The sequence below is a fragment of the Didymosphaeria variabile genome (assembly GCF_027946475.1).
Source record: "Didymosphaeria variabile strain IMI 356815 chromosome Unknown scaffold_6, whole genome shotgun sequence".
NCBI classification, from domain to species: domain Eukaryota; kingdom Fungi; phylum Ascomycota; class Dothideomycetes; order Pleosporales; family Didymosphaeriaceae; genus Didymosphaeria; species Didymosphaeria variabile.
In genome coordinates this window covers 1,478,120-1,502,304 of record NW_026611625.1, presented here as the reverse complement: position 1 = coordinate 1,502,304, position 24,185 = coordinate 1,478,120, and the positions used below count along the sequence as shown (strand labels likewise).

General features: G+C 52.2%; 8 protein-coding genes across 8 annotated transcripts; 4 read left to right on the top strand and 4 right to left on the bottom strand.

The window, feature by feature from the left end:
* Positions 1–941: 941 nt before the first annotated feature.
* N0V89_008401 (uncharacterized protein) lies at positions 942–3,954 on the top strand (the record flags this gene model as incomplete). Its single annotated transcript, XM_056217157.1, has 4 exons — positions 942–1,040; positions 1,087–2,329; positions 2,385–2,967; positions 3,015–3,954. The coding sequence occupies 4 exons, from the start codon at positions 942–944 to the stop codon at positions 3,952–3,954; spliced, it is 2,865 nt and encodes a 954-aa protein (XP_056068713.1).
* A 2,304-nt stretch (positions 3,955–6,258) lies between these two features.
* Positions 6,259–7,106, top strand: N0V89_008400 (uncharacterized protein; the record flags this gene model as incomplete). The annotated part of the gene is made up of 2 exons (XM_056217156.1): positions 6,259–6,537; positions 6,609–7,106. The coding sequence occupies 2 exons, from the start codon at positions 6,259–6,261 to the stop codon at positions 7,104–7,106; spliced, it is 777 nt and encodes a 258-aa protein (XP_056068712.1).
* A 1,157-nt stretch (positions 7,107–8,263) lies between these two features.
* Positions 8,264–9,445, top strand: N0V89_008399 (uncharacterized protein; the record flags this gene model as incomplete). Its single annotated transcript, XM_056217155.1, has 2 exons — positions 8,264–8,269; positions 8,732–9,445. The coding sequence occupies 2 exons, from the start codon at positions 8,264–8,266 to the stop codon at positions 9,443–9,445; spliced, it is 720 nt and encodes a 239-aa protein (XP_056068711.1).
* Positions 9,446–9,710: 265 nt separating this feature from the next.
* N0V89_008398 (uncharacterized protein) lies at positions 9,711–10,621 on the bottom strand (the record flags this gene model as incomplete). Its single annotated transcript, XM_056217154.1, has 2 exons — positions 9,711–10,135; positions 10,315–10,621. 2 exons carry the CDS (start codon positions 10,619–10,621, stop codon positions 9,711–9,713), a joined length of 732 nt encoding a protein of 243 aa, XP_056068710.1.
* A 652-nt stretch (positions 10,622–11,273) lies between these two features.
* Positions 11,274–12,453, bottom strand: N0V89_008397 (uncharacterized protein; the record flags this gene model as incomplete). The annotated part of the gene is made up of 3 exons (XM_056217153.1): positions 11,274–11,530; positions 11,819–12,023; positions 12,082–12,453. The coding sequence occupies 3 exons, from the start codon at positions 12,451–12,453 to the stop codon at positions 11,274–11,276; spliced, it is 834 nt and encodes a 277-aa protein (XP_056068709.1).
* A 1,962-nt stretch (positions 12,454–14,415) lies between these two features.
* Positions 14,416–16,807, bottom strand: N0V89_008396 (uncharacterized protein; the record flags this gene model as incomplete). The annotated part of the gene is made up of 3 exons (XM_056217152.1): positions 14,416–14,981; positions 15,055–15,393; positions 16,663–16,807. The coding sequence occupies 3 exons, from the start codon at positions 16,805–16,807 to the stop codon at positions 14,416–14,418; spliced, it is 1,050 nt and encodes a 349-aa protein (XP_056068708.1).
* A 1,159-nt stretch (positions 16,808–17,966) lies between these two features.
* Positions 17,967–20,472, bottom strand: N0V89_008395 (uncharacterized protein; the record flags this gene model as incomplete). Its single annotated transcript, XM_056217151.1, has 2 exons — positions 17,967–19,918; positions 19,968–20,472. 2 exons carry the CDS (start codon positions 20,470–20,472, stop codon positions 17,967–17,969), a joined length of 2,457 nt encoding a protein of 818 aa, XP_056068707.1.
* A 1,105-nt stretch (positions 20,473–21,577) lies between these two features.
* N0V89_008394 (uncharacterized protein) lies at positions 21,578–23,106 on the top strand (the record flags this gene model as incomplete). Its single annotated transcript, XM_056217150.1, has 2 exons — positions 21,578–21,774; positions 22,032–23,106. The coding sequence occupies 2 exons, from the start codon at positions 21,578–21,580 to the stop codon at positions 23,104–23,106; spliced, it is 1,272 nt and encodes a 423-aa protein (XP_056068706.1).
* Between the last annotated feature and the right edge of the window lie 1,079 nt (positions 23,107–24,185).

Here is a 24,185-nt window from a genome sequence, read left to right as displayed (position 1 = left end):
ACTACGACATGCGGCTGCCAGCGTCGCAACGTACGTCGCCGTCGCGTGAGGGCATGTTGGACTTGTCGCGAAGCTGCAGCATCGGTGTCCATGTGCAGCGGCGTGGGTAGGGCGTGGTCAGAGTCCGAACAGCGACCCGGTGTCCTGTCAGCCCTGAAGGCACCGGTACGTAGCCGCGGTGCCGACGTGGCGGAAGAGGGATGCTGGATCCCTGGGACGGAAGAAAGGCACGCCTCGTCAGCTGCGAGGCGGGCCGTTTCAAGACGCTGTGGCCAATCGACCGCCGCGCATAAGAATAATCTCCTGGCCAGTTGTTTCGAGAGTCGCCAGGCTGCGTCTGTCCGCTGTTGTCTCACAGTGCGGCCCACGACGGGCAGAGCACGCGGCAAGCCCATCAAGATAGCCACGCGCGGGATTCTGGTGTAGTCGCGAGCTGTAGGTGGTAGTATAGACAGAGCACACGCGCATGCAGGGTAGCATTTGGCGCGGCCATGGGTCGAGGCCGCGACCACGGCCCAAAAATAATTGCTCGCGAAGGAGACAACGGCGCCTTGTAGCCGCGCCGCCAGCGAATGGGCGGCTCCGCGTGCCCTGGGCGCGACAGGCATGCGACAGGGATGCGCCGTCATCGTGTCAACGGGGTGCACGAAACCACCGACTGAAGTCCTTGTTCACTCTTTATCCCACGCTCGCTGTGCTCTGAACACCTGTTTGACCCTTTGTCTGCTCGACGCCTTGTTTCTCTTTTCCCTCGCCGCACCCTAACCTTTGTAATTATTCCACGCACGCTGCTGGCTATTGACTAGACAGCAAGGGCACATGCTCTGAAAGCTATCATCCCTCGCGCCTTCTCCCTCGGTACACGGCATATCGCACCTTCCCGACCGATCCACACTCGCTCTTTGCTCCCATCACATCGCAAAATACACACCACCTTCACAATGGCTTCGAGCTCGCGGGGCGCCATGTTCCCGCGAGATGGAGAGCCGAGCTTGGGGGACAGGCTCTTCGACCTCATGAAAGATCCCTTCAGCGCCGAAGTAGGCGGAACACCGGGCAACCACAAGCACGCGCTGACAGAAACAGGTCGCTTCGGGTTCCATCATTGCTGCCATAGCCACGTCGTTGAGCATCACCACCGCCATCTTCCTCGCCTTCTGTATCTTACGGCCATGGAATGAAGTCGTCTACGCACCCCGCCTCCGTCACGCCGACGAAAAGCATAAACCTCCCCCTATGGATAAAAGCCTGTTCGCCTGGGTCCGCCCCGTCTTCAAGACCAATGAGCACGAGTACATGCACATGATCGGCATGGATGCCACCATATTCCTACGCATTGCTCGCATGTGCCGCAACATGTTCGTTTGCCTCGCCATAGTCGGCTGCGGCATCATACTACCGGTCAATATCATGAAGGCTGCTGATGTCGGCGACAACAACAAGGGCATTAGCAACATCGTCTTCCTGATGACACCCATGTATCTGTTTGGCCAGCCATTCTGGGCCTTTGTGGTCTGCGCCTACGCCTTTGATATCATCGTTTGTGGGTTCCTGTGGTGGACTTATCGCGCCATTCACCAGCTGAGAAGAAAGTTCATGGAGAGTGCCGACTACCAGAACAGCCTTCATTCACGAACTTTGATGATTACGGATGTCGCCAGGAACTTGCGCAGCGACCAGGGCATCGTCGAGATCACTGATAGTATTAGAGCGACGCCTGACATTCCGCGTGCTTCAGTCGGCAGGAACGTCAAGGACATACCTGAGCTCATAGAGGACCACGAACAGACTGTCATTGAGTTGGAACAAGTCCTGGCAAAGTATCTGAAGAATCCGAGCAGCCTACCAGCGACACGCCCGCTCTGTAAGCCCTCGAAGAAAGACCCTGAATTTGGAGGCAGACAGGAGAAGGTGGATGCCATTGACTATTTGACGGCAAGGATCTTACGCCTGGAGGCTGAGATCAAGAACGCCCGGGAAACCGTGGATAAGCGCGACGCAATGCCGTACGGCTTTGCCAGCTATGAGACGATCGAATCCGCACATACCGTGGCATATGCCGCGCGAAGCAAGAAGCCCAAGGGTGCAATCGTTCAGCTCGCCCCGAGACCCAAGGATATTATATGGAAGAATCTCTCCCTAGACTCAAAAACTCGACGATGGAGGAAGTTCGTCAATGGTCTATGGATTACGCTGCTTACTGTTCTGTACTTCATTCCCAACGCCCTGATTGCCGTGTTTCTTGCCCAGCTTGGCAACATCGCTTCTTTCTGGCCCCAATTCGCCGAAGAGATGGCGAGAAATCCCAAGTCATGGTCGATCGTGCAAGGTCAGTATCGGATCGTTAGCTGTAGCGTATCAATCATGCTTACCTGTTCTTCTAGGTATTGCTGCACCGGCCTTGACCTCGCTTATCTACTATTTCCTACCCATCATCTTCCGTCGCCTTTCCATCAAAGCGGGTGATCTTTCAAAAACATCCCGTGAACGACATGTCATCTCCAAACTCTACTCCTTTTTCGTCTTCAACAATTTGATCATCTTTTCGCTTTTCGGTGCTGTGTTCAGCATGATCGCGACAACCGTTGATCTCGCAAAAACGAACCACTTGCAGTGGTACGACATTATACGCGAGGTTCACCCGCTTGCGAACACCATGATTGCTCTCTGCAAAATATCCCCTTTCTGGGTGACGTGGCTCGTTCAGCGTAACCTGGGAGCCGCGATCGACTTATCTCAAGCTGTCAACCTTGGATGGGGATCTTTCTCTCGGAAATTCTTGAATCCAACGCCGCGTGAACTCATTCAGCGGACTGCCCCGCCGCCATTCGATTATTCGGGCTACTACAATTACTTCCTTTTCTACTCAACTGTTGCCCTTTGTTTTGGATCTCTCCAACCCATCACCTTGGTCGTTACTGCATTTTACTTCGCCGTTGACTCTTCGATGAAGAAGTATCTTTTGCTGTAAGTGGCCTTTCTCGTGGTCCACTTACGCCGGCTAACATATCTAGCTACGTCTTTGCCACCAAAAACGAGTCTGGTGGGCTCTACTGGCGCACAGTCTTCAACCGCCTCCTTGCCGGTACTTTCCTGTCCAACTGCATCATTGCCCTTATGGTTGCCGCCCGTGGTTATGACAGCACAAACATGATGCTCGGTGCAATGGCCCCTATCCCGTTCTTGCTGCTCGGATTTAAATTCTACTGCAAGAGCAGCTTCGACAGCGCCATCAAGTACTACACCAAAGGCGAAACACCAAAGGGTGTCGAGGCCCTTCCCCCAATCGACAAGGAATCACGCCGCCGCGATCGCGTCGCCGTCCGCTTCGGTCACCCCGCCCTCTATCAAAAGCTCACCGTTCCAATGGTGCACGAGAAGAGCAAGCACCTCCTGGCCGAAGTGTACCGCGGCCGTCTGGACGGCGATCTCGGCGCAACAGCAGGCTACAGCGATGTCTACAGCATGAAGCGCATGTCAAAAGAGAACCCGGGCAAGGCTGCCGCGGGCACTGGCCCCTTCGAATTTGTTTCAGAGTCTAATATGGATTTCGAGAACTTCAAAAACCGGCCTGAGTTCGCTGATGAAGCGGGCGGGGACTCGGGCTCCATCTACGGTCCGTCGACTATCAGTCGCCCCGGCACGCCCTCATCTGTCATGGGCGGTAGCGAGCGCGGCCGCTCTGCTTCGAGAGGTAGCGATCGCGACGAGCCAGGCGTCACTTATCCCACGGGATACCACTCCACGCCGAGCAACCTCCGGGAGTACAGTCCTTCTCCAGACAACCGGGAATTCGGCAGGACAGTCAGCAACACGAGCCATTCGAGGGATGATGCGATGTTGCTGTCGGGTGCGCAGCCGATGGGTGGTCATACGCCCTTGAGTAGCGCGTATACGCCGTACAGTCCTGATCAGACGGGACACGGGAGGACCGACTATTTTGGTGGAAGGTAGAGGGGGTTAAACGACTTTAACGATCTCTTTCTTTTGTCAGAGTCCTGCGGGACGGGATTTGGATTCGGCATCTAGAGGGCGTTTATCTGGGGGCATCCCACATTTACAATATGAAGCGAGAAGATTACTCGGTGCCATAGCATTGTACTGAGAGGAGTTGAATCCAGCGGCCTAAAGTGGCCTTTTTTGTTCCGAACCCTGTCTTGGTCATTGCTCTCCGTTTGTGCGTGCATGTGCGTTTCAGAGGAGCTGATGATCATCACCATCACACCCTCATCCCGTCACCCTTTCAATAAAGGATATCTATACAGACCCTTCTTCCCCCTACTTTTCTAACTCTGCGTATTGTCTCCTTTGTTTGAAGGGCTCTAAAAGAGCTATTCTGAATGACATATCGGGCCAGAGCTTAGAGGCCGACGCAGTGAAAGGGCAGCCTCAGTCCGCGGAAGAGTCTACACTTGTAGGACGGCACATGCGTACACAGAAGGACTCCGAAGCCCTTCATTAGCACTGTGTCCGGGCGTCTTGGAACAGAACATGTGGTGGTAATGAAATATGCGGTTGTAGACTTGTGCTAAAATCGATGCTTTGAGACGTCATGAGACCTACATTGGAGTCGTAACGACAAACGAGATATCAGCAGGTGCTTATTGACTGTAGTGGCCTGGTGGGACTATAGGGGCACACTCCAGATCTCTCTATCTTGCTCATCACCCTTACGCTGATGGTCTAACAGGCCTTTAGAAAACGATTGTTCTTCGCGAATCTGGAGTTAGCGCCTGAGCCTTGACTCACTGAACCAAATCAGTAGGACGTTACTTATAGTACACTCAATGGCTGAACATGTTTGGGGAAGGGCACCCACAGGCATGAGAAGGTGGGAGAGTATGTAAAGCACCGATATGTGATCTGCAACTTGTGACCTTCGGTCGAAAGAACTCGAACACCACTTACATGTGCGGGTTCGGGGTTATGGTTTACAAGGAGGAATAATGTGCGTGCGTCCTGGTGGTCTTGAACCGGAGCCAGAGTTCTTTTAACTTTGCTCTTCATCCTCTACTGGTCTTCGAGATGACTGGTCTTCGAGATGACTGGTGGAATTTGTAAGCCCCATGAGTCTGCATGGAAGAGGTCAGTGAGACGCCGACTGAAGGTTCTGGTACTTTAAATATGCATCACAGTAGCTGCTGACACAAGTCATGACTGTTCGTTACGCATGCGCTATCGGTATCCTCGGTCGGAAGCGATGAGCGCTACATTGAGGATGAGCTGAGCGCCACTTAGGAATTGAAGGAAATACTGGAAGATGAGGGCCTAGAATCAAATGACGTCGATTCCTAGAACGCCTTCGCGCTGCAGAGGCAACTCCTTAGGCAGTAGGGAGACATCCGCAAGCACATTCAGGTCCCTGTTCCAGTCGCATTGTTCCAGGAGCTTGACAGAAACACACCCTCCTAGGTATCCTGCTTCGTAGATTTTCGAAGAGCACCAAGAGCGCTATCTGCATGCTGACCGTGTTGAGGTATAACAGGGCAGCTCGGAAGGGTGGATTGAGCTCGTCACTGGTTGCTATTCAGCAAAATGGCAATCGAAGGCTTTGATACATGTCATACACCTTTGAAGCGGACAAGCAAGGGACGTAGCTAACAGGGTGATGGGCGCGATCAGTATATCAGATTTGGATTTTATGTCTATTGACATGGCTTCCGGCTTTTACGGGGATGCCGCTGAGAGCCTCGATGCTTAGATGCCGTATTCCATGTGCAAGTGATAATTGGCAGGCATAAGGGTGTCAAGTTTGACAATTGGACGATCTCGACGAACCTGCTGTGATGTCTCAAAGGTTTCTGAGTATCTTTCTACCTACTCTGCCTGACTCTATGTTCCTTGATCGTACTAGCTATAAATCGGGATGGTGAGGTCTTTTGCGTTCACTCTCACAGTCACCAATCGCGCATCCTTTAGTAGCCAACGTCCCTCACTTGGAACAGGAAGCCACGCCTCACACACACGCGCACCTTCCCTACCCCACATATATCCCAAGACACACGTGTCTCTCTTCAAGCAGCGCGAGGGCGAGCGCATAGCTTGCTAGCATGGCTTCAGACGCGATGATCAATACATTTCACGATATTCGTCAGGCGCAAAAGGTATGTACTACACGATCCGCTAAGGTGGCACCTTGACAGACCAAGCACGGTCGCCCTTCGTCGCTTTCTCCCTCTGCACGACCAGGACCTCCCTTTCATCGTAACGCTGACAAGCACATAGGAAGAGAACGAATTACTGAATGACGGCATTACAATGTTTGAACAGATGAAGATATTGAATAGCGCTCGAGGCGCGAGCATGGAGACTCTGGCAGACGCACACCGTGGAAATGTAGAAAAGCTGAAGCAAGAGCATGGGGCTGAGCTGAAGTCGCAACTTGCAGAGATTGAGAATTTGAAGCAAGAACAGAGGGCTGAGCTAAAGCGATATCGTGCAGAGATTGAGAAGTGGAAGCGAAAGCATGCGTCTGAGCTAAAGTCGGTGAACGAGCAGCACCAAGCGGAGATTAGGAAGATGAAACGAGAGCGTACGGTGAGTGGACTTTGATTTCAGCGTCAAGAGCGCAAGGGTGTATTGAGGAACAAGGCTAATCAGGTTTGTAGACCGAGAATGGAGTGGGAGCTTCCAATGCGGCTATGGTTCCTTTGTTCAAAAAAGAGATCGCGAAGATGAAAGAGACATTCGATGAAGACCAGAAACAGAAGGGAGGCATGTATCGCGAGATACAAGGTTACGCAACCCGGGAGCAACAACTACTTCGAGAGGTAGAATCTCGGGCAAACGGACAGAAGGTTGCACTGCTTACTCTCCTCGACTACCACTCCAGTAAACTGGATGATGCCCATATCAAACAGATTGAGGAGTCTCCGGAACTCATCGAAGCTTGCGCCAAAGACCAAGACTTGGCACGTAAGTACATGTTGGAGAGCGAGAAACGAGCTGAAGAGATGGAGAGGAAATGGGCTACATTGAAGAATTACGACAATGTGACTTATCGTGAACGTATTCGGAAAATGCTCGAAGTTGCTGCCGCAAGCGGAGTTCAGTTGGGCTTGACCAGAGAAGAATTGTTCGCGGACGAGGATAAGGTGTCGTTGTAATCATCGCGCAACGTGCTTCGCTTCGCATGTAATGCACCGCATTGCAAGATATTGAGATATGAAGGGCTCATCAGAAACCTGAGAGGTTTTAAAGATCAATTATCGCCAGCGGATTGGCAAGCTCTTTGATCAGCCTGCTTCACCCGGGGTCAGGCTGAAGATAAACTGGAAGTCGAGTTGAGGGACTAAAGGCTAGGGGTTAGTGAGTCACGGAGAGCGGACTGTCTTTATGAGCTTGGCTGTTGTCGTCTCGCAGCACACCCATTCGCGATGTCGGCTATGTACCAGCCATCTTCTTTTCGAGGGACTGCAGATTCATTGGACACCACGGCGTCTGGACTTTGAATGAGGATATCTTTCGCAAGTTTTGGTTCCACTAGACGACAAGGAGCCATATATGCCCTCAATTTCAAGTTCACAGATGACAATAGCTGGCGTTGCCGTGTACCACGTCTGCCATGTGAGCGTGCTGGAGCCATTCAGGAGATCCTGTGTGGGCTATGCTTACGAAACAGTCTTGTCGCCCTCCGTACTTCGTCTCATGCTGATACGCGAGCTTAAATGTATGGCCACCGGGAGCTCATTCGCCCTGTTGTATCACCTTCGGCTAAGGCAACTCTTCTTGTCCAGTGTATCGAACGGACAAGGGTTTTAAGTATAAATGTGAGCCTCGAAGCAGCATCTGAAGAACAATAGAGCCACAACTTTCATTGATTTCTTTCGAATTGCCATGGCGTACCCAACACAACGCGTGCACAGGCGCAAGCGGGCTGCACTGCACGGGCGTGCTCGGCGCCAGGCCAGCGCCCAACGTCAGCCTTCTATATCACGATTGGCGCAGGTCTTGGGGATACCAGCAGGTATGAAGTGCAGATAACGCTAGTTTGGGGATCTCGAGCGCTGACTCGGAGTAGACAACAACGGACTGTGCGATGTTGTCATCGCTAGACGCTTCAAAGCTGCCCGCGAACTCTCTAGACTTAGCAGAGTGCACCTTGCGAAGCACGGTGATGAAGCGAGAGCAAAATTTCCGCGCCAATATGCAATGAGGAAGAAGATGATAGAGATCCTGGAACTGGACGTAGATCTTACAGATCTACCGAGCCAATTTGCTGTGTTGATGGCCTATCGCTCCTTGCGAGCGTACATCGAATGGGATGCTGGTAAGTTACAACAGTCGAAGTGCTGGCAAAAGCCTATCCTCTCCGTATGGCCAAGTACTGAATCGTAATGGCGTAGAAAGAATCAACAAGGAGGTGTAGGGCACGATTGCGAGAAGGACGATCGGATTCAAATTTGTTGTTGCTTCTGATTTAGCCCACGCTGGATGTGTCCGACCATGTACAATTTTCTGTCTTCCTTTTAGCAAACGGGAATTTATATTGAAACCCGGTGTTCCTTCACTTGGGGTTGACTACTGTTTCGTCCAACGCTACCAGATGTTGCGTACTATGTCCACCAGCGTGCCCAACATTTCCAGAAAAACATTTTGACGACCCATAAACTCCTGTGGTAGGCAGGAAGGCCATTTTTCTTTTGCATTCATAAAAGGTTTACCTGCCTCCCCGCCCCCAATCATATTCCAGTAATACCGAAGGTAAATTTACTCGCATAACCACAACTAGGACCTAACGTCCAAAATGTATTTCACAGTCAACGTCACCTTGGCCGCTGCGGCAATCCCACACCCTTGGAACCACGACGACGCCCGTAAATACCGCCATCTCACAAGGCGCGATCCCTTCCCAAGCGGAGTCATGGCTGCCACAAAGTATCTAGAATCTACCCCGACTGAAACCAAAAGGACGCTGAACTTCTTCGGCCGAGGTGCCAACCTGACAGAAATGACAGAAAGCACAGAGGAACAGAAGCATGATCTGCATTCTCACGAAGACCATTTCCACCTGTATAGTCTGCATGGACACGACAAGTACCTTCCTAGTCCTTACCCTCGCTCACAAGAAGACATCGACGATGTCGCTGATGATATTTTCCCCTGGCGAGAAGATGCCGAGCTTGAGCCCACTGACACCAAAAGGCTGCGCCTCTTCTCCCTTCGTGGCGCAGGCTCCCCCGAAGTCACCGAGGAGAAGAAGCACCACCTACCTTCCCAACAGGACTACCTCCCCGAGGTCGACCGCGCGTACAGACATAACCATGATGAGTACCTCGAAGACTCGGACTCGTGCTCAGAGGCCGAAACATACCTTGTATCCTCTGCGGCTAGCATCAATAAAGGACTGCAGCGCCGGTGCGTGCGGAGGAAGAATTGCAAGGAGATTTGTGCGCAGAGTGGTCTTGAGGGCACCACCGGGTGTACGTGGAATTATGGGGGGTGATTCGAATACGCCGACGTGTCCGGAATCTGGAGATGTTGGAGTGTAGATGGCTGGGGGATCCCTTTAGACTTTTGGGACAAAAGCCAAGAATCTGGTACAGTCTCAAGACCCACCATTCGGAACCCCGTGGCTATCTTCACGTAGAGTCAGCATCAGCGGTGGTGCAGGAGCTTTGCAAATAGATTATACCGAAAATCAAATCCATGAAGCATATGCCGTAGTCATTATGATCGTAATCCAGTATGGAAAATACCAGTGTTCACCTTCAATTATCCGTAGCACCAATGAGCTCACTCAGAACCTCCTCCTGATGATTGAACGCAATGCTTGCATGTCCTTCCCCTTTCAGCATATTCAGTTTTGCGCCAGGCAAAAGCTGCTTCGCCTTCAACGTCATGGTGGCTGGGCAGTTGATGTCCTCGGTTCCATGCCACAGCGTCAGAGGAACTCCACCCTCACCAACCTTCAACTCGGCAAGCTCAAACCCCCAGGAGCTTCCATTAAGCTTGTTCTCCACGCCCGTGCCTTGGCCGCCTTGTCGGAGCCCTTCTCTTGTGCCCTCGCAAAAGCCCGGCCAATTCTTCTCATCCATCATGGCCCGCTTGTCGATCTCAGGCCTGCCGTCAATTGCTTTTGTAAGGGTCTCCTCGTAGACTTTTGGGTCTGGGTTGCGCGCTGCATTTCCAATTACTATGTCGGTCACTGTGCTTATGATGCCACTCGTCCACGGTCCAGCCCACATCATTAGACGCAAGCCCAGCATCATTCCTGCGGTTCCCAGAGAGAAGTCGGATAGAGGCCAGAAATAACAGCTGCGCCGGCCAATCGATTTCTGGGTAAGCTCTTCACGCAGGCAAGCGTGTATGGACCACCGCCGCTCCAGCCCATGACGTAGAAAGTCTGGATTTTGAGGTGATCCGCAAGGGCGATAACATCTTTGGGCCAGTCCAGGAACGTGCGGCTAGGTTGGAAGCTTGAATTGCCGAGACCCGGGCGGTCAGGAGCAACCAGACGCACACCAAGCTTCGCTGCGGCTGTATGCCAGATCTTCGCCTCTTTGCGAGATGAAGCAAAGGAGTGGAAGTAGAAAACGCTGGTGTGCGGCACAGGCGAGCCATAGATCGCATACGACAGGACGCGGCCACCGTCGAGCGTCAGACTGTCGGACTCCCTCATCCTGGCAGGTTGACAGCGCGTAAATGCGCTGGAGCGCAAGAGACGAGGTGGTGAGTGATCATGCTGGAGGTGCGCAGAAATACTAAAGAGGGGTCGCGGTGCGAGCGTTTGTTGACACAGCCCGGTCAGGAAGGAACGATGTGCAGCGCTAAGATGCGCTAAGGCGTGCTTAGCCGTGAATGACCAAGCGTGATAGATGGGCGATGCGTCAATTTCGACCTCGCTGAGTCTGCTGTGCAACTGACCTCCTACATCCAGCGAATAATGCATTGTTTGTTGCCTTGCGTGCGGGGGCGGGAGGATCCGATCTGCACTGCTATGCGCTGGCGGCTGTTCATTCTGCAAGAGTCGCCACCTGTTACACCGCATCTGACACCTTACTTGAATATCGTTGTCACACACAGTATACCGTCAACTCTTCTCCTACCCGGTCATTCGGATCTACATACCGAGCACTTTGATGCAAACAGATTTGACATTTGGTTCGACTGAACGTCTTGACAACTTCCATTTGCTATGAACGCGGTCAGCCTCCAAAGACAACCGTAACCTCCATGCGCATGCTAAAGAAGTCGTGACATAACTTTTGATCAGGTCGTGATCTCTCAGTACCGGAGTAAAGCATCCCGCTCAACTATTCAGTGACCTAAAGCTAGGCAAGTTGCAAGCATCTATCCCTACCGACCATTTCCGTGCCTTCGCCCGATGTCTCCACTTCATGGCTCTTGTCCTTCTGCGCCTTTGTTTTAACGTTCTCTTGACGCAGCAAGTCTACCTCCGCCGTATACGTCTCGATCTGCGCCTTGAAGAACTCGACCTCTATAGGCTTGATCAGCGCATACCGAACAAAGTGGATCTCAAGGCAGGTGGTAAGCTCGAGCAATGAGTGGCGGTTGCTGTATGCTTTCGCTCAAATAGACAAGAGATTTGCAGCTATGATGCTCCGTCTAAAAATGACCCGTTCTCCCCAGAATGTGAGCTTCTCGGATCTACATGTACGCAGGACGATAGATACCCACCAATTGTACCAGGGGCCTCAACCATCCGATCTCTTTTCATCCATTTTCCAGGTCAAATACCTGTTCCCTCATCGAGTCCTTCTTCAAGATAGTTCGCATTCAGTCAAATGTAGTTCATCCAGTCTTCAAAAGCTTCGTCCTTGCCTTCATCCTCGAAACTCTGCCAATTTGCTCTGACACAAGTGTTTCTTATCCAACATCTCCTGCCGCAACGTCTGTGCATGCGGGCTGAGCGCTTCCATCACCTCCAGCAAGGTCAATGTTGTGTCAATCGTGTCAAGGTGGGAGACGAGTATCTCTTGCGAGGTGAAGACGAGGTCGCAGTGGGCGGAGAGCAGCTGTTCGTGGTTGCGTAGAACTTGGTCTTTGTGGACGGCGTCGGCCTATCAAGCGTTATTCTGACTATCCTTTGTATCTTTTGTGAAAGGGTGTTGCACTAACCTTCTCTATTTCGCGCCGAACCTCAGAAGAAGACATTTGCGCTGCGTCTTTCGGTACAGTGTGAAGCCACTCCGCGACGCTCTCGCGCGATGTTTTGGCGGCTTCAGAAACAGCAAATAGACTGGAAGCGCTCTCGTTGGAGATATCATCTTTCTTGACCATGGGTTTGTCCTGAGCAGGAAAGCCGTTGGTACTCGTGGGAGGTGTTGACAGGGCCGGAGCAGCGTCCTCGTACATGGACCGCAAGCTGGTTGAGCTTGCACAGCGAGGCTTTTGACGTGCTTTCTCTGTGCCGAACGACTTGAGATCGGCGACAGACTTACGCAGGAAGTTGTTGCGGAACGCCTTCTTGAGGAGATCTTTGCGCGCCATCGATTTTGATGGTGGTGGATGGAATGTCAGTAATGAATTGAAGATCGGGGTGGGCACGCCGGTCGGCGGGTGGGCGCAATCTGAGGTCACTACTTGTTTGCCTTGTCTTGCTGGGCAACAAACGCTCAATCAACGAACTGGTAAACTGGGTGACGACTATAGACTAGGGACGACCGAAGACTTCAACTTTGCAAGTTTCCGGCAACCTGCACTTCTTCCCACTTGCACAAACGTGCTCCCCGTCGATCGCAAACTTTCCTCGCTGCCGTAATTCACAGGCAAGATAGCCAGCCTAATTGATTCGATGGCCGACCCAAAGGACATCGACACAAAAGACAACATCAACACGGTCGATCTCGACGCCACGGGAGCCCATCATGTAGAGCTGTTTCAGCATAGCCTCCGCACCACAACATCAGATGTCTTTAGACAGATGCTCGCCGTTGAGGCTGCCACGACTATGCTGATTACGCGATGCTTTACGATACCGCGAGCCCCCAACGCACGATGGCCCTCGTGGGTAGAGAGCGAGCCAACGGCGTCCGCCATCGTGTGGGAAGGTACGCAAGACTATGCGTGTCGTACTCGTAGAGTCGTCAGAAAGAAAGCTGGAGAGCGGAGTCGTGAGGTGAAGGAAGGAGCGATCAAATTAGCGCAATGCTAAGCTATGAATAGTTAGCCTGAGATAATTAGCATTCATCACACTTACGCCAGCCTCTACCTGTCTGACTGAAGATAATGATTAGTACGAGAAGCAAGCACACGTTGTTCCACAAATAAAAGTAGAGAAGGGACACCAATGGAGGAGAGGACCGAAAGGTGTCATGTCACATTGGAGAGATGAACGAGAGACGAACAAAAAAGAAATGAGCGGAATAGAGCAGCCGGGGATTGAACTCAGATTGGTGGCGACCCGAACACATCTTAGCGATTCCTTTAGATCATGGGGTAACTTTCCTTTTTTCTTTTCTGGTTTTGGCTTACGTAGCATAAGCTACTCATCCTGAGATGTTCATGCTTGATGAATATGTCTTTGAAGCAATAATGTTAGAGACGTTTGAGAGGCTAGTGGTAGCCTACAAGTAAAGGACAACTTGCGGCTATAGACAGTGGGGACGGATCGCAAGGTTGCTCTTGGATCATTCACTCGAAATGGGAGCGCTTCAGCGTTGTGACGATGCGCTGCCCGCATTCGTTGGGTGACAGCTCACCGACAATGAAGCGAACAGCGACTCTAAGAATCCGGTAAGATCAACTTCGTATGGGGCAGTTGTGCCCTTTTCTGGACAAATAGAACGTTGCAAAATCTGTAGAGGTAGAGACTCAAGAAACATAAATGTACTTTCTGCGAGGTGACGATCAGATCGATCGCCATTTGTCGTTGGGCGCAGGACGCCAGTCATTACATGAGACACGCAGACGGATTATGAGGATGAAAATAGCAGTGTGCACGTCTGACTGTGATTGTGAAGTTCAGCTGAGCTTGCCACCCGAAACGTCAATGTATGGTCAGTATACCTCACAGCGACTCAATATCGCTTTCCCATGTGAGAGCGTTGAAGATCATGGAAGCATGAGTATACATATTATCTTGTATTGTTAACCGTAACTATGACGACCCTGTTGGACTTTGATAAAGCCACAGCTATCGCCAAACTAATTGCAGTAGAATTGCTGGTTGCACCAGAGATGCACGAGGCGAGAGAATACCTAGGTGTATTGTTGAGCCCGAATGCATGCACTGAACCAGGTCCACCAGACCATATCTTATTCAAGATATTCGCCAAAGCTATTGCTACGTGTGCAACGTTTTGCGAGAAAACCCCATATCATGCCATAAACTAGAGAGTCAATGTAGGTGCCTGCGGCACGAAAATCCTCGAAGGCCTTGCTCTCTGCTTTGCAACCCATAGACAAATCCCGACCCTGTCGCGTGGAATCGGCCACCTGATCCAAGCCACCTTAGATGTAATCGCCCTCCAAATCATGATACTCGGAAGCCTGACTGTCCTCTGCGCTGGACCTCTCGCCATCAGCCACATCTGCATCTTTCTGGCGGCGAAGGACCGCAGCAACCCCTTCGGAGGCCTGGGCAGAGGCTGTACGGTTCGATCTGCCGCGGCCCACGTTCGTGTCTAGAGGTCCATGAGCATCACCGGCGGCGGCGGCTTGCATGCCGTTGGTGAAGGCTTGCATGGTACCTATGGTATTGGCGAAGCCATGGCTCGGATGGTTCGAGGCGGTGAAGGGATCATCGAGCGCCATGCCAGGGCTCGTGAAGCCGTTATTGAAGGTGGCACCATTGCTCATACCGAACCCGTTCAGGAGACTGTGGCCGGTGGAAGGACCGAAGCCTTGGAAGCCGCCATTCATCCCGCCGCTCATTCCACTGTTCATACCACCGTTAGCAAAGCCCGCGAAAGGGTTCTGCTGCGATGTGTGGCGGATCTCGGCGGCGTCGGCGGCGTCACGTTCGAAGGTGTCACCTGCATCGAGTGGATCGATCGGAAGCTCTGGCAGCGGGTACTCTGTGAAAAGGTCAGCTTACGGAAATCCGAGACCTGAGAAGGACAGCAAATCTTGTAAAGAGATTACACATACCGGATTTGACACGGACGGCAGGGGAGCTAGCATTGTGCCTGCCACCACGTCCACCTCGCCCTCCGCGCGCGCTGCCACGACCACGACTGCCGCCGTTGCGCTGGACCGACTGCTTCTTGGTCGGGCTCTCGTTCTCGGTAAGGTGCTCGTCACCATCCGACTCTTCGCTGCTGTACGCCTTGTTCTTGCGCTTTTGTGGAGTGGTATACTTAGAGACGCGAGCACGGCCTCTACCGGGCGTGCGGCTGGACGTGACTGAGACCTTGATGCCCGCTAACTGGCGGAGTTTCACGAAGCGCTCGGTGATCGCGCGAGCACTAGGCTTTGGGCCATCGTCCGCTATACTTTCTTAGCTGCGTTCTTCCCGGAGCACATGTGACCCCATGGCAGTACATGAGGCAATGCACAGAGTGGAGGAGGTCGTAGCTTACGCCATGCAGCCACGATCTTGTTTGAATCGACGGAGATGCCATGAGTCTCGATCAGCTTCAATAGCAGGAGGCGGTCGTTCTCGGGGGTCCCTCGATGCGATGTCAGCAGTCATCCCAATGCCCTATGTCGACGCGGGGACCAGCTGCTTTCGAAGCTTCTGTTCTCAGCTAAAGCAGATTCAGAGTTATTTTACTGACATGACATAGGCATCTTGGCGAATGCTGAAGAGAGTTCGAACGTCTGCTGTTGAGAAGGCGACGTGCGTCTGGTGTAGACGTTGTCGTTGTGTGGGAGTAGAAGGGGAGGGGGAGGCAGGTAATTCAAGGAAAATAGCGTGAGAGAAATGAATATAAAGTGAAGTGAGCGTGAGGTGAAGGTGAGATAGGAGTTGGCGCGGTAACGCAAAATTCGCAGGCAGACGAGGTGAAGCGGCGAGGTGAGAAGCGCCACACACTTCCGAAACGAGAAATGTAAATTGAAAGCGGCAGTTCGCGCATTGTCGTACAGATTGAGTATTCCGAGGGCTTTGCGAACTCGTCGGGTTTGCATACTGCAGACTCGTACTCGAGCCTTTCGTGCTGGGCGACACTGGAGCTTACCCAGTTTCTCCAACTCCCACTCCCTCTCTTTGCCTCTTCGCACTCAGTTGACCATGTCACTACCTCGAAAGTCCTCTCGCTAGCTCATAATGTCTGAAAGTATGTCGGGGTCAGGCCTCTCTTCATAGGTTGTGGTAGGGACCAATGACGTCGCGTGACCCCACGCTCTTTCCGCTTCCCAACGACAGCTCACTTCTTCAACATTCTCGACACCTGGGACCTTGGAAATTGACTGGGCTTTTGCGGGACGAGATGAATTGTGGGACGGCCTCGTGTACATCAGGATGGGATGCCGCCACGCGCTGGACGGAATTGATGGTTGCACTACGTCCATCGCGATGACTCTTCGACTCAAATTGGCAAGCCAACCTTGAAGAAGATGACTGCCTGTTGTACAGGACAACGGCTTCGTTAAGAGGCGATCTGATTGATCCAGGAGTAATGCGCGAGTGCCGGGTGCAGAGTGTCCCAGACACTCTGGGAACGGAGTTGAGTGGTTCCTGGCGTGCATAACCCCTGTATCCATGGATGGATCCATGGGTGTCTGTCGGTCACGTGATGAATTTTCGCCGCAAACCATTGCGCCGATCTTCCTCTTTGACAGCTTGGTCATCTGTAGACTGCCTGACCACATCCTCGACATTTGCGTCCTTGATGTGGAAGAGCAATCTAAAGTCGATGTCTTCAGCTATGCTAAACAGACAGATAGTGATACGATTCATGATCGGGACTCTATGTCTAAGCTTACCCTTGTGCTGATCAACGAATAGGCGACTCCGGTACCATTTTGGCTGCTAAGCAGAACCCTCCCTTTGAGTAAGTCTGACAAGCACTCAACTTCTTTGAGGATGTCCTTGCATTGTCTAATCACAGTTTCCTGCACCAAGTCTCGCGGTTCTCGTCGGCGATGCAATGCCTGGAGTCGTACTGAGGCTCGGGAGCAGGTACGCTAGTCTTGCTCTGGTGCGATTGGTAATCATCGCGCACTGAATTGATGCGACGTCGGACCAATGAGAGTAAGCGGGAAGAAATACTGTAATAATCTTGAATGATGACGACCAAGATCACCACGCAACGTAGTACCCAATCTGATGGCTTTCGATATTATGGCTATCAAAGAACAGGACAATCTCACGATAGCTATGAACAAGAAGAGCCAGTCCCGAAAGGGAGATCATTAAGCATAGACAGCTTTGCAAGAAACGGTGGCATTACTGAGCGAGGCGTTCTGCTTAGCTGGTAGTCATGTTCCGTCCGGACTGGGAAGCAGTTGTCGCCGTTTCAGACCCGCGCGGTGACTCTGCCCGATCTAAAAACCATAATCAGCGAACACAACATCATTCTACGCCCAGGAGATGCCTTATTCATCAGGGTGGGTCTTAGCGCCAAATATAAGACGCTTTCTGCTCAGCAAAAGCAAGACTTTCCTAATCGCGAGCCTGGCAGTCTCCTCGGACCTGAAGCTAATCGATACACCCTTCACTGGCCCTAGGAAATCCCTATCGCATCGGACGCTGCAAGCTATGAGCACCAGCAACAAACCATGTAACAAACCGGATGTCAGCATAAGTCAGTGGGATTTAGTGGGGCAGGAAATGCCTATAGGCGCATTGTTTGATTCAAAAGAGTTTGCTGAAACGTATCGGGAAAGAAACAGCTTCAGCCTCTACAGAGCACACTTCTTGAGATTCCTAGACGTGTGACTAGCCCAGCAACTGCCATGGCATTTCCGCATGATCTAGTATAGCCCAGAACAAGAATGATAGCGACGTCAAACACACCAGGGGCAAATATCATGCAGAGAAACTATCATGCAGAGAAACTATCATGCAGAGAAACTATCAACCCTTTTTGCCTTGCCGCACAGACTTCGCCACATATCTACAAGGAGACCCTCGCTTCGTGCTGCAATTCCTGGTCGTGCATCCCTTTCAGAAACCTGTTCTCGACTTCTAACGCACGCAGACGGTTCTTGAGTTCCTCCATCTCGCTCTGCTTTACGACAGTATACGAATCTCGGTTTCGTGCTTTAGTTGATGATACTTCAAGGGCCCGCGCATCTTCCTGCGCATGCTGTGTGGATTGATTGTAGGTCTGGACTGCGCTACCGGACGCTTTCTTGAGCATGTTCGTATATGAGTGCCGCGCAGTCACAGGCAGAGAGGCTCCAAATTTGAGGAGAGACAGGAGAGCATCTTGATACTGCAGGTGTCTGTCTATGTCAACTTGAGGCAGGGAAGCACTCTTGGTAGTATTGCGCGTATTGTCAGGCAGATCACGATGCATAGGCGCCTTGGTGGTAGGCTCCGAGATGCCAGGCTGGAGAAGAGAGAGCAGAGCGTCACAATGGTGCGGATCCTTTCTCGAATGGCCTACAGGCAGCCCAGTCTCTTCCATGAGTTGAAGATAGAAGACAACTTCTTGTGCAGAGTTGTGGCGGATGAAGTTGGACCGTACATCTTTCTTCGTGAAATTGGCAAACCGAGAAGCTGTAGATTGGAGATGATCGAGGTTTCGAATCATCCTATTACGTCCAAGCGCATCATGCAGGTTATCGTACGGTGCTTGAGATCCGAGCTGGTTTTCTTCCTGGAGTGAATCGGGATGAGGGGCATCGACCTGTTTGTCCTGCCCGAACGATTCTACAAATCGAGATGCGATCTCTTCGAGCTGGCCCAAGTTACGTGGAACACTGGTCATCTCGATCGCTTCGTAGATATAGGAGCTTTGAACTCCATAGGCTTTCTGGGCCTCCTGCGCTTCATGAGCTTCCTGAGCTTCCTGAGCTTCCTGAGCTTCCTGAGCTTCCTGAGCTTCCTGGGCTTGCTGACGAAGTTTTACGCGAGTCCTTTTGTCTGGTTTCTTCTCCTTTTTTGTTACTTCTTCATCTCTCACGTCTTCTTCACTTCCATCGATTAGATCTTCAGCATTCGTTGCTGCCTCTTTGGTTGCGCTCTCTGCTGCCGTCCTCTCTTTTGCCAGTCGTCTCTTCGTTCCGAGCCCGCGCTTCTTCCTCTTCTTGCGGCCGTCCTTCACCGTCGCGGGTCCGTGTAGCGCTTGCAACGATTGCTCGGGTGCAACATCTAGCTGGAGTAGATCTGTTGCCTCGAATTCGGAGTCTTGTTGCTCTTGCGCTTCCTCTACCATTGCTAGCTTTTGCAAGCTCTGTTCCGCTTCTTCTGGTACAACACCCTGTGGAGTGTGTTCTGTTTCTCCGGGTGCTATGTCTTGCAGATTGTTCGCTCCATCTTCGGACGAGAGATTCGGATGAAAGGGTTTTGGCTCTTTCGTCCCCTCATTCTTCGCCAGCTGTGGTGCTTCCTTCGTCGCGAGTTCTTGCTCCGAACGCGGATCCTCATCCAGTAGAGGGCATTGCTGATCTTGTGCCGCTTCTTCTAACTGCTGACCCTGCTTAAGCTGTGACGCATCCTGCTGTACAAGGTCTCCCTGGATCTGTGGTACATCTGGGGCTGCACGACGATGAACTTCACCCTGTTCGTGTTGGATATGATTCTCCCGTTCAGCGATGGGCGGCGCAAGTTCTTCTGCTTGACCAGCGCTGTTATGTTCCTCGTTGTACAGCTTTGCGTTGTCCTTTGCTGCCAGCTGGGCTTTCCAGGCCCCATCTCGCTTCATCTCTACCCTCACACCTGACCGGTGCTTGCTTTGCTGCCAGCTCTTTCTCGCCAGCCCTGAATCGAGTTTTGGCTTCTTTGATGGCTCTCGCTCGGATTCCGAAGGTGAATGCAGGGATGTTCTCTTAAGTCTATCCGAGGCCTCAGCATCGACTTTCATCGGCGCGATACTAGGTTGTTCCTTGAGAGGGGTATATGCTGCGTAAAGTCAGAAAATTGATAGCCTACATGTTTGAATTATACTCACCCGATTGCAATATTGCTGTCTGTTTTTGACTGCTCCAGTAGGGAGATGTAGTTGTAGATCTAAGGCCTTTTATCAAAGCTGACTCATGCAATGGCAGAATAGAGTTCGTAAGCGTCTCTGTTCTTTGGAGCGCCACCTCCTGCGCATTTTGACGCGGGAAGGTTGCGACACTATCTTCCGGTGGAAACGACTGTCTTTTCCTCTGTACCGAAGCATGCGGTACCTCGATGTGCTGATTTATTTCACCCGAATGCACACGCGGCAGGAAGGTCAGGGTTGAGGTGGCACTGGCTCTGGTCGTAGAACACTGCGGTTTTGCGGTGGACATGAGTTGCGCATCATTTGCTGTAGTTTCATTAGGTTGCTCGGTGAAGGCATCCTTGTCGCGGGTAGTAGCCCGCTTCATGGCTGAGTCGGACCAATGGCCTTCAGCAGTTGCTTGGTTGGCTGCGCGAATTGCGCGGACACTGTCGGCAGGCGTCCAGGTCCCTGCTGTGTCAGGCATCGATACAGCGGGCCGAGTAAGCTTGAGTCGGATCGGCGGCGGAACATGATGATGTACTATGGGAGACCGGCCTGCTATGTTCAGTGTCAGAATCAATCCAGGCAATCTGGGTCTTGTTTCCACTGTCCATGCCGGAGGACGCAGCCTACTTGGGTTGTGCAGGTCACGAGTATTTTCTGCGGCCCGACCGAGGGGTACTTTCATACCGATATCGTCGGGGTCTTCGTCATGCGCTGGGTTTGTGGTCGACATCTCGTGTCGAAGTTGACGAGCAATGGGCGAGGCACTGCTGTAGCAGCTGTCGAGGGCTCGGTTGGGACTTATATAGGCACAAAGTCTTACTTAGCAAGTGCAGTGGCTGCTTCGGGTACTCTCTCAGAATCAACTTTCACAGCTTGAGACCCGAGCGAAACAAGCAGCGTGGCGGGCGGCGTACGACCTGTCGCTACTAGTCAGATCGTTCTGCAAGATGCCGGCCGCTTGTAGACAACTCAACATTGGAGGAATCATCACGGCTTTCGCCTATCGACTCTACGTGCGGGTGTGCGTATGATCGTAGCGCGATTCCAAGTTCTGTTCGGGGCCCAGCGGCTGCTCGAGGTAAGATCGCTTGCCTGATACCATAGGTACCATACCTAGGTAGGCTGTCAGACACGCAATATCCTGTTGCTTTAGGGGACCACCAACCTTGAGCTTGGTACTTCTAGAGGCCCCTCGTCTTCTGCTCCTCAGTATTTACTTCGATGTGAATTGGAGGGGGCAGACCAACCTAAACCCGAGGCCATGACGAGCTGCGGCATGCTACATGCGGCATACGCCAAGGATACCCCGCCGGTGTGGCACAAGGCTGTAAAAGATGAGCAGTCCCCTTTTTCTAAATAGGTGGCTCCTTCTGGACGTACCCCACCTTTTATTGGCCAGACTGAAAGCGGTGAATGTGACACGCACGTGGGGGCAGCGCTTTCCCTTAACGGGCTGTTTGGTGCTACGGGCCTTGGTCGCGCCTGCCGCCATCCGTTGATTATCGACACAAGCGCTTCGTTTCCCCTCCCTTTCCAGTTCTGTCGAGCAAACGTGATATTCGTCACTTCGCAAGCAGCGAACCATGGGGGGCTTCTCTGTTGATAATCCTGACCCGCGTCTGCGCGAGCGTGCAAAGATGCAATTGCAGCAGGACACCGGTTCAGACATCGAACGATCAGGGTTGAGCATCGAGACGCCGGCGAAAGCCATGACCAGAGTCGAATCTGGCGAGACAGCTGGTCTCTCGGCTGTTCCTGCATTGGTTGATGACGAGAAAGCGTAAGTATATATCGGTACCAGGCTGTCAACTTCTGTTGGGCATCGTCTCATCTGAAACCCCATCTGTTGCCGAGCACTCTGGCTTTCCTGTCGCCGCCTGTCGCGCCTCGCAAACTGCGTGAACATAGGAAGTTGTGTGAAGAGACTTGAAACATCAGTCGGAACGGCATATCAACGTAGTTGGGCTGCGTGAGAAGCCTTCCATGTTATGGAGAACAAACGTTCACTCTAGTCTTGACATCGCTAACGACAACCAGTTCAGCAGGCACGAAGAACGAATGCACGTCCAAGTACGACCGCGAAGACAGTCGGTTTCGGAAGTTCATTGCGACACTGAACTCAGAGAACGCGCAGCTTGCCAAGGAGAAAGCAGATGCCCTCCAACAGTGTGCTGATATCCAAAAAGAGCACCTGATCACCACAGCGGAATATGTAAAAATACACAAAAGATGGACCGAGAACAACCAATTACGCATCAACTTGGATCATTCTGTGGCCAAGCGTATGCAGGAGAAGCACGCGGCGCTCGCAATGAATGAGAAATCAAGGATAGAAAACGCCAGGTTGTTGCAGGTTCACGCCGACCTGGGCCAAGAAAATGCCGGCTTGAAGGGCGAGAACGCAAACCTAGTAGCGGCGGTTCAGCCACTCGAAGCTAGAATTATGGAACTCCAGGCTGAGGTCGCTTCGTTAAGAGAGTCGCAGAAGCTTGGCGACTCGGAGCGGGAGCAGTATCGCGCGTTCAAGGCAGAGAGGGAGGAGAGGAATGCCCTGTCAAAGAACGTTGAAGGCCATAATGAGATCCAGCGGGAGGATATTGATTACAGGAGGGGTCGCTCCAGGGCTCGATCGAGGAGCCCACGGAGAACACCTGGCAGAGACTCTTGGCCACCTTCTTATCAAGAGAACGACCGCGGTCCGCGATACAGAGAGCGCAGCAGGGAACGATCTCGCCATCGTGGACCTGACTATCACACAAGGGGCTCCTACCAAACATACGATCAGTATCGACCCGAAGTTGATGGTCCACCTACAAGCCCTCGCCACAGAGCACCCAGTCGCCCAGCACGTCGAGGACCGAATCTTCCAGTCGCACGAGAGCCCAGCCGACTACTTACCCCTCGCGAGACGCCGGAGACGCATTCCACCACGAACAGCAAACCTCCGCATGACTCTCCAAACATGGGCAAAGGCATAGACGCATCTGATGACTTAAGACCATCCAGCATACCAACAGGCCCGAAGGCTGAAAGTCTCTTCTCAATGGGACAAGCCAAGAACAAGTTGTCGAAGCGTGCGAATAAGAACAATCGCTCCCGGAGATCCGGCTGATTTGTGAACAACGGAAGCACGCGAAATCCGGCGCAGCTAGTTGAGATAACGGGTGGCATGCTATAGTGACATGGCACGAAACATCTGGATGCGGGGTACGGTTTTCCCACTTGTGTGCGTCTAGTGTGGGAGTAGACCGGCTGAGACCTGGTGCATTTACTTGTTTTACGAGATGTGTGTGTTTTGGTTTGGCTGGGAATGATCTTGAGTGGTAATTTGCATCCAGTCTGCTCATCCATGGCATCCAGTTGGGCTTCCGAGATTATCTGTTGGCCTCTGACAGTTCGGGAAGTTTTAGTCTAGAAGAACCTTGAGTTGCAACTTGCATCTTCCTGGCTCACGCAAGGCGAAATATCGCGCATTCGACCTTAGACCGGTTTAAACTTCCGACTTTCTTAACGGCGTGATTGGTAGTTCCCGGGGGGCCTTCTCAGCTACGGCCATTCCCATACCCCTCCACTAAATAGTATGATAACCCTCTTCCTATGATTGTATACCACTCATCCGTGGTAATTCCCAATCCATTTTCGTTGCATCCAATCTTACTGTGTATCCAAAACCTCGATCGCTCGTCTCTCGCTTAATGGCCCATCATTATGTATAACGCTGCGAGCATGCCGAAGCATCCGAGCAGCATGGGGGCTAGGATCCATATGGCGATGTTGTTGGCCAAAGTCGTGAAGAGGCCTGGTCTTCGTTGAGTCTGTGTGAGCGGCGTTCGTGTGGACGCCCACCTCTTGAATCCAAACATAGCTGCGGTAAGGGTGATGGTGGCGGTCTGTCCTAGTCGAGATTTACGTCTCGGAGCGCGAACGATTACGCCCCGCTTCGGCACCCGGGGGTTCAAGAGAGAAACGCATAACCCAAATTCGATGACAAGCTGTCCTGACTGCGGCTTGAAAGATCCGCACATCAATACGTTCGTGCCGCATCCATTTGTGCTGCACATACGTAGGCGACAGCACACACATCTGCAAGAGGAGGATTCCGAGTTAAGGAGTCTCTGATTGGACCAAAAGTTGTAAGCCCAGCTAGGTGACCTCCCGGTGTACTGCAGTTACATATCATCTTGGTTGTGA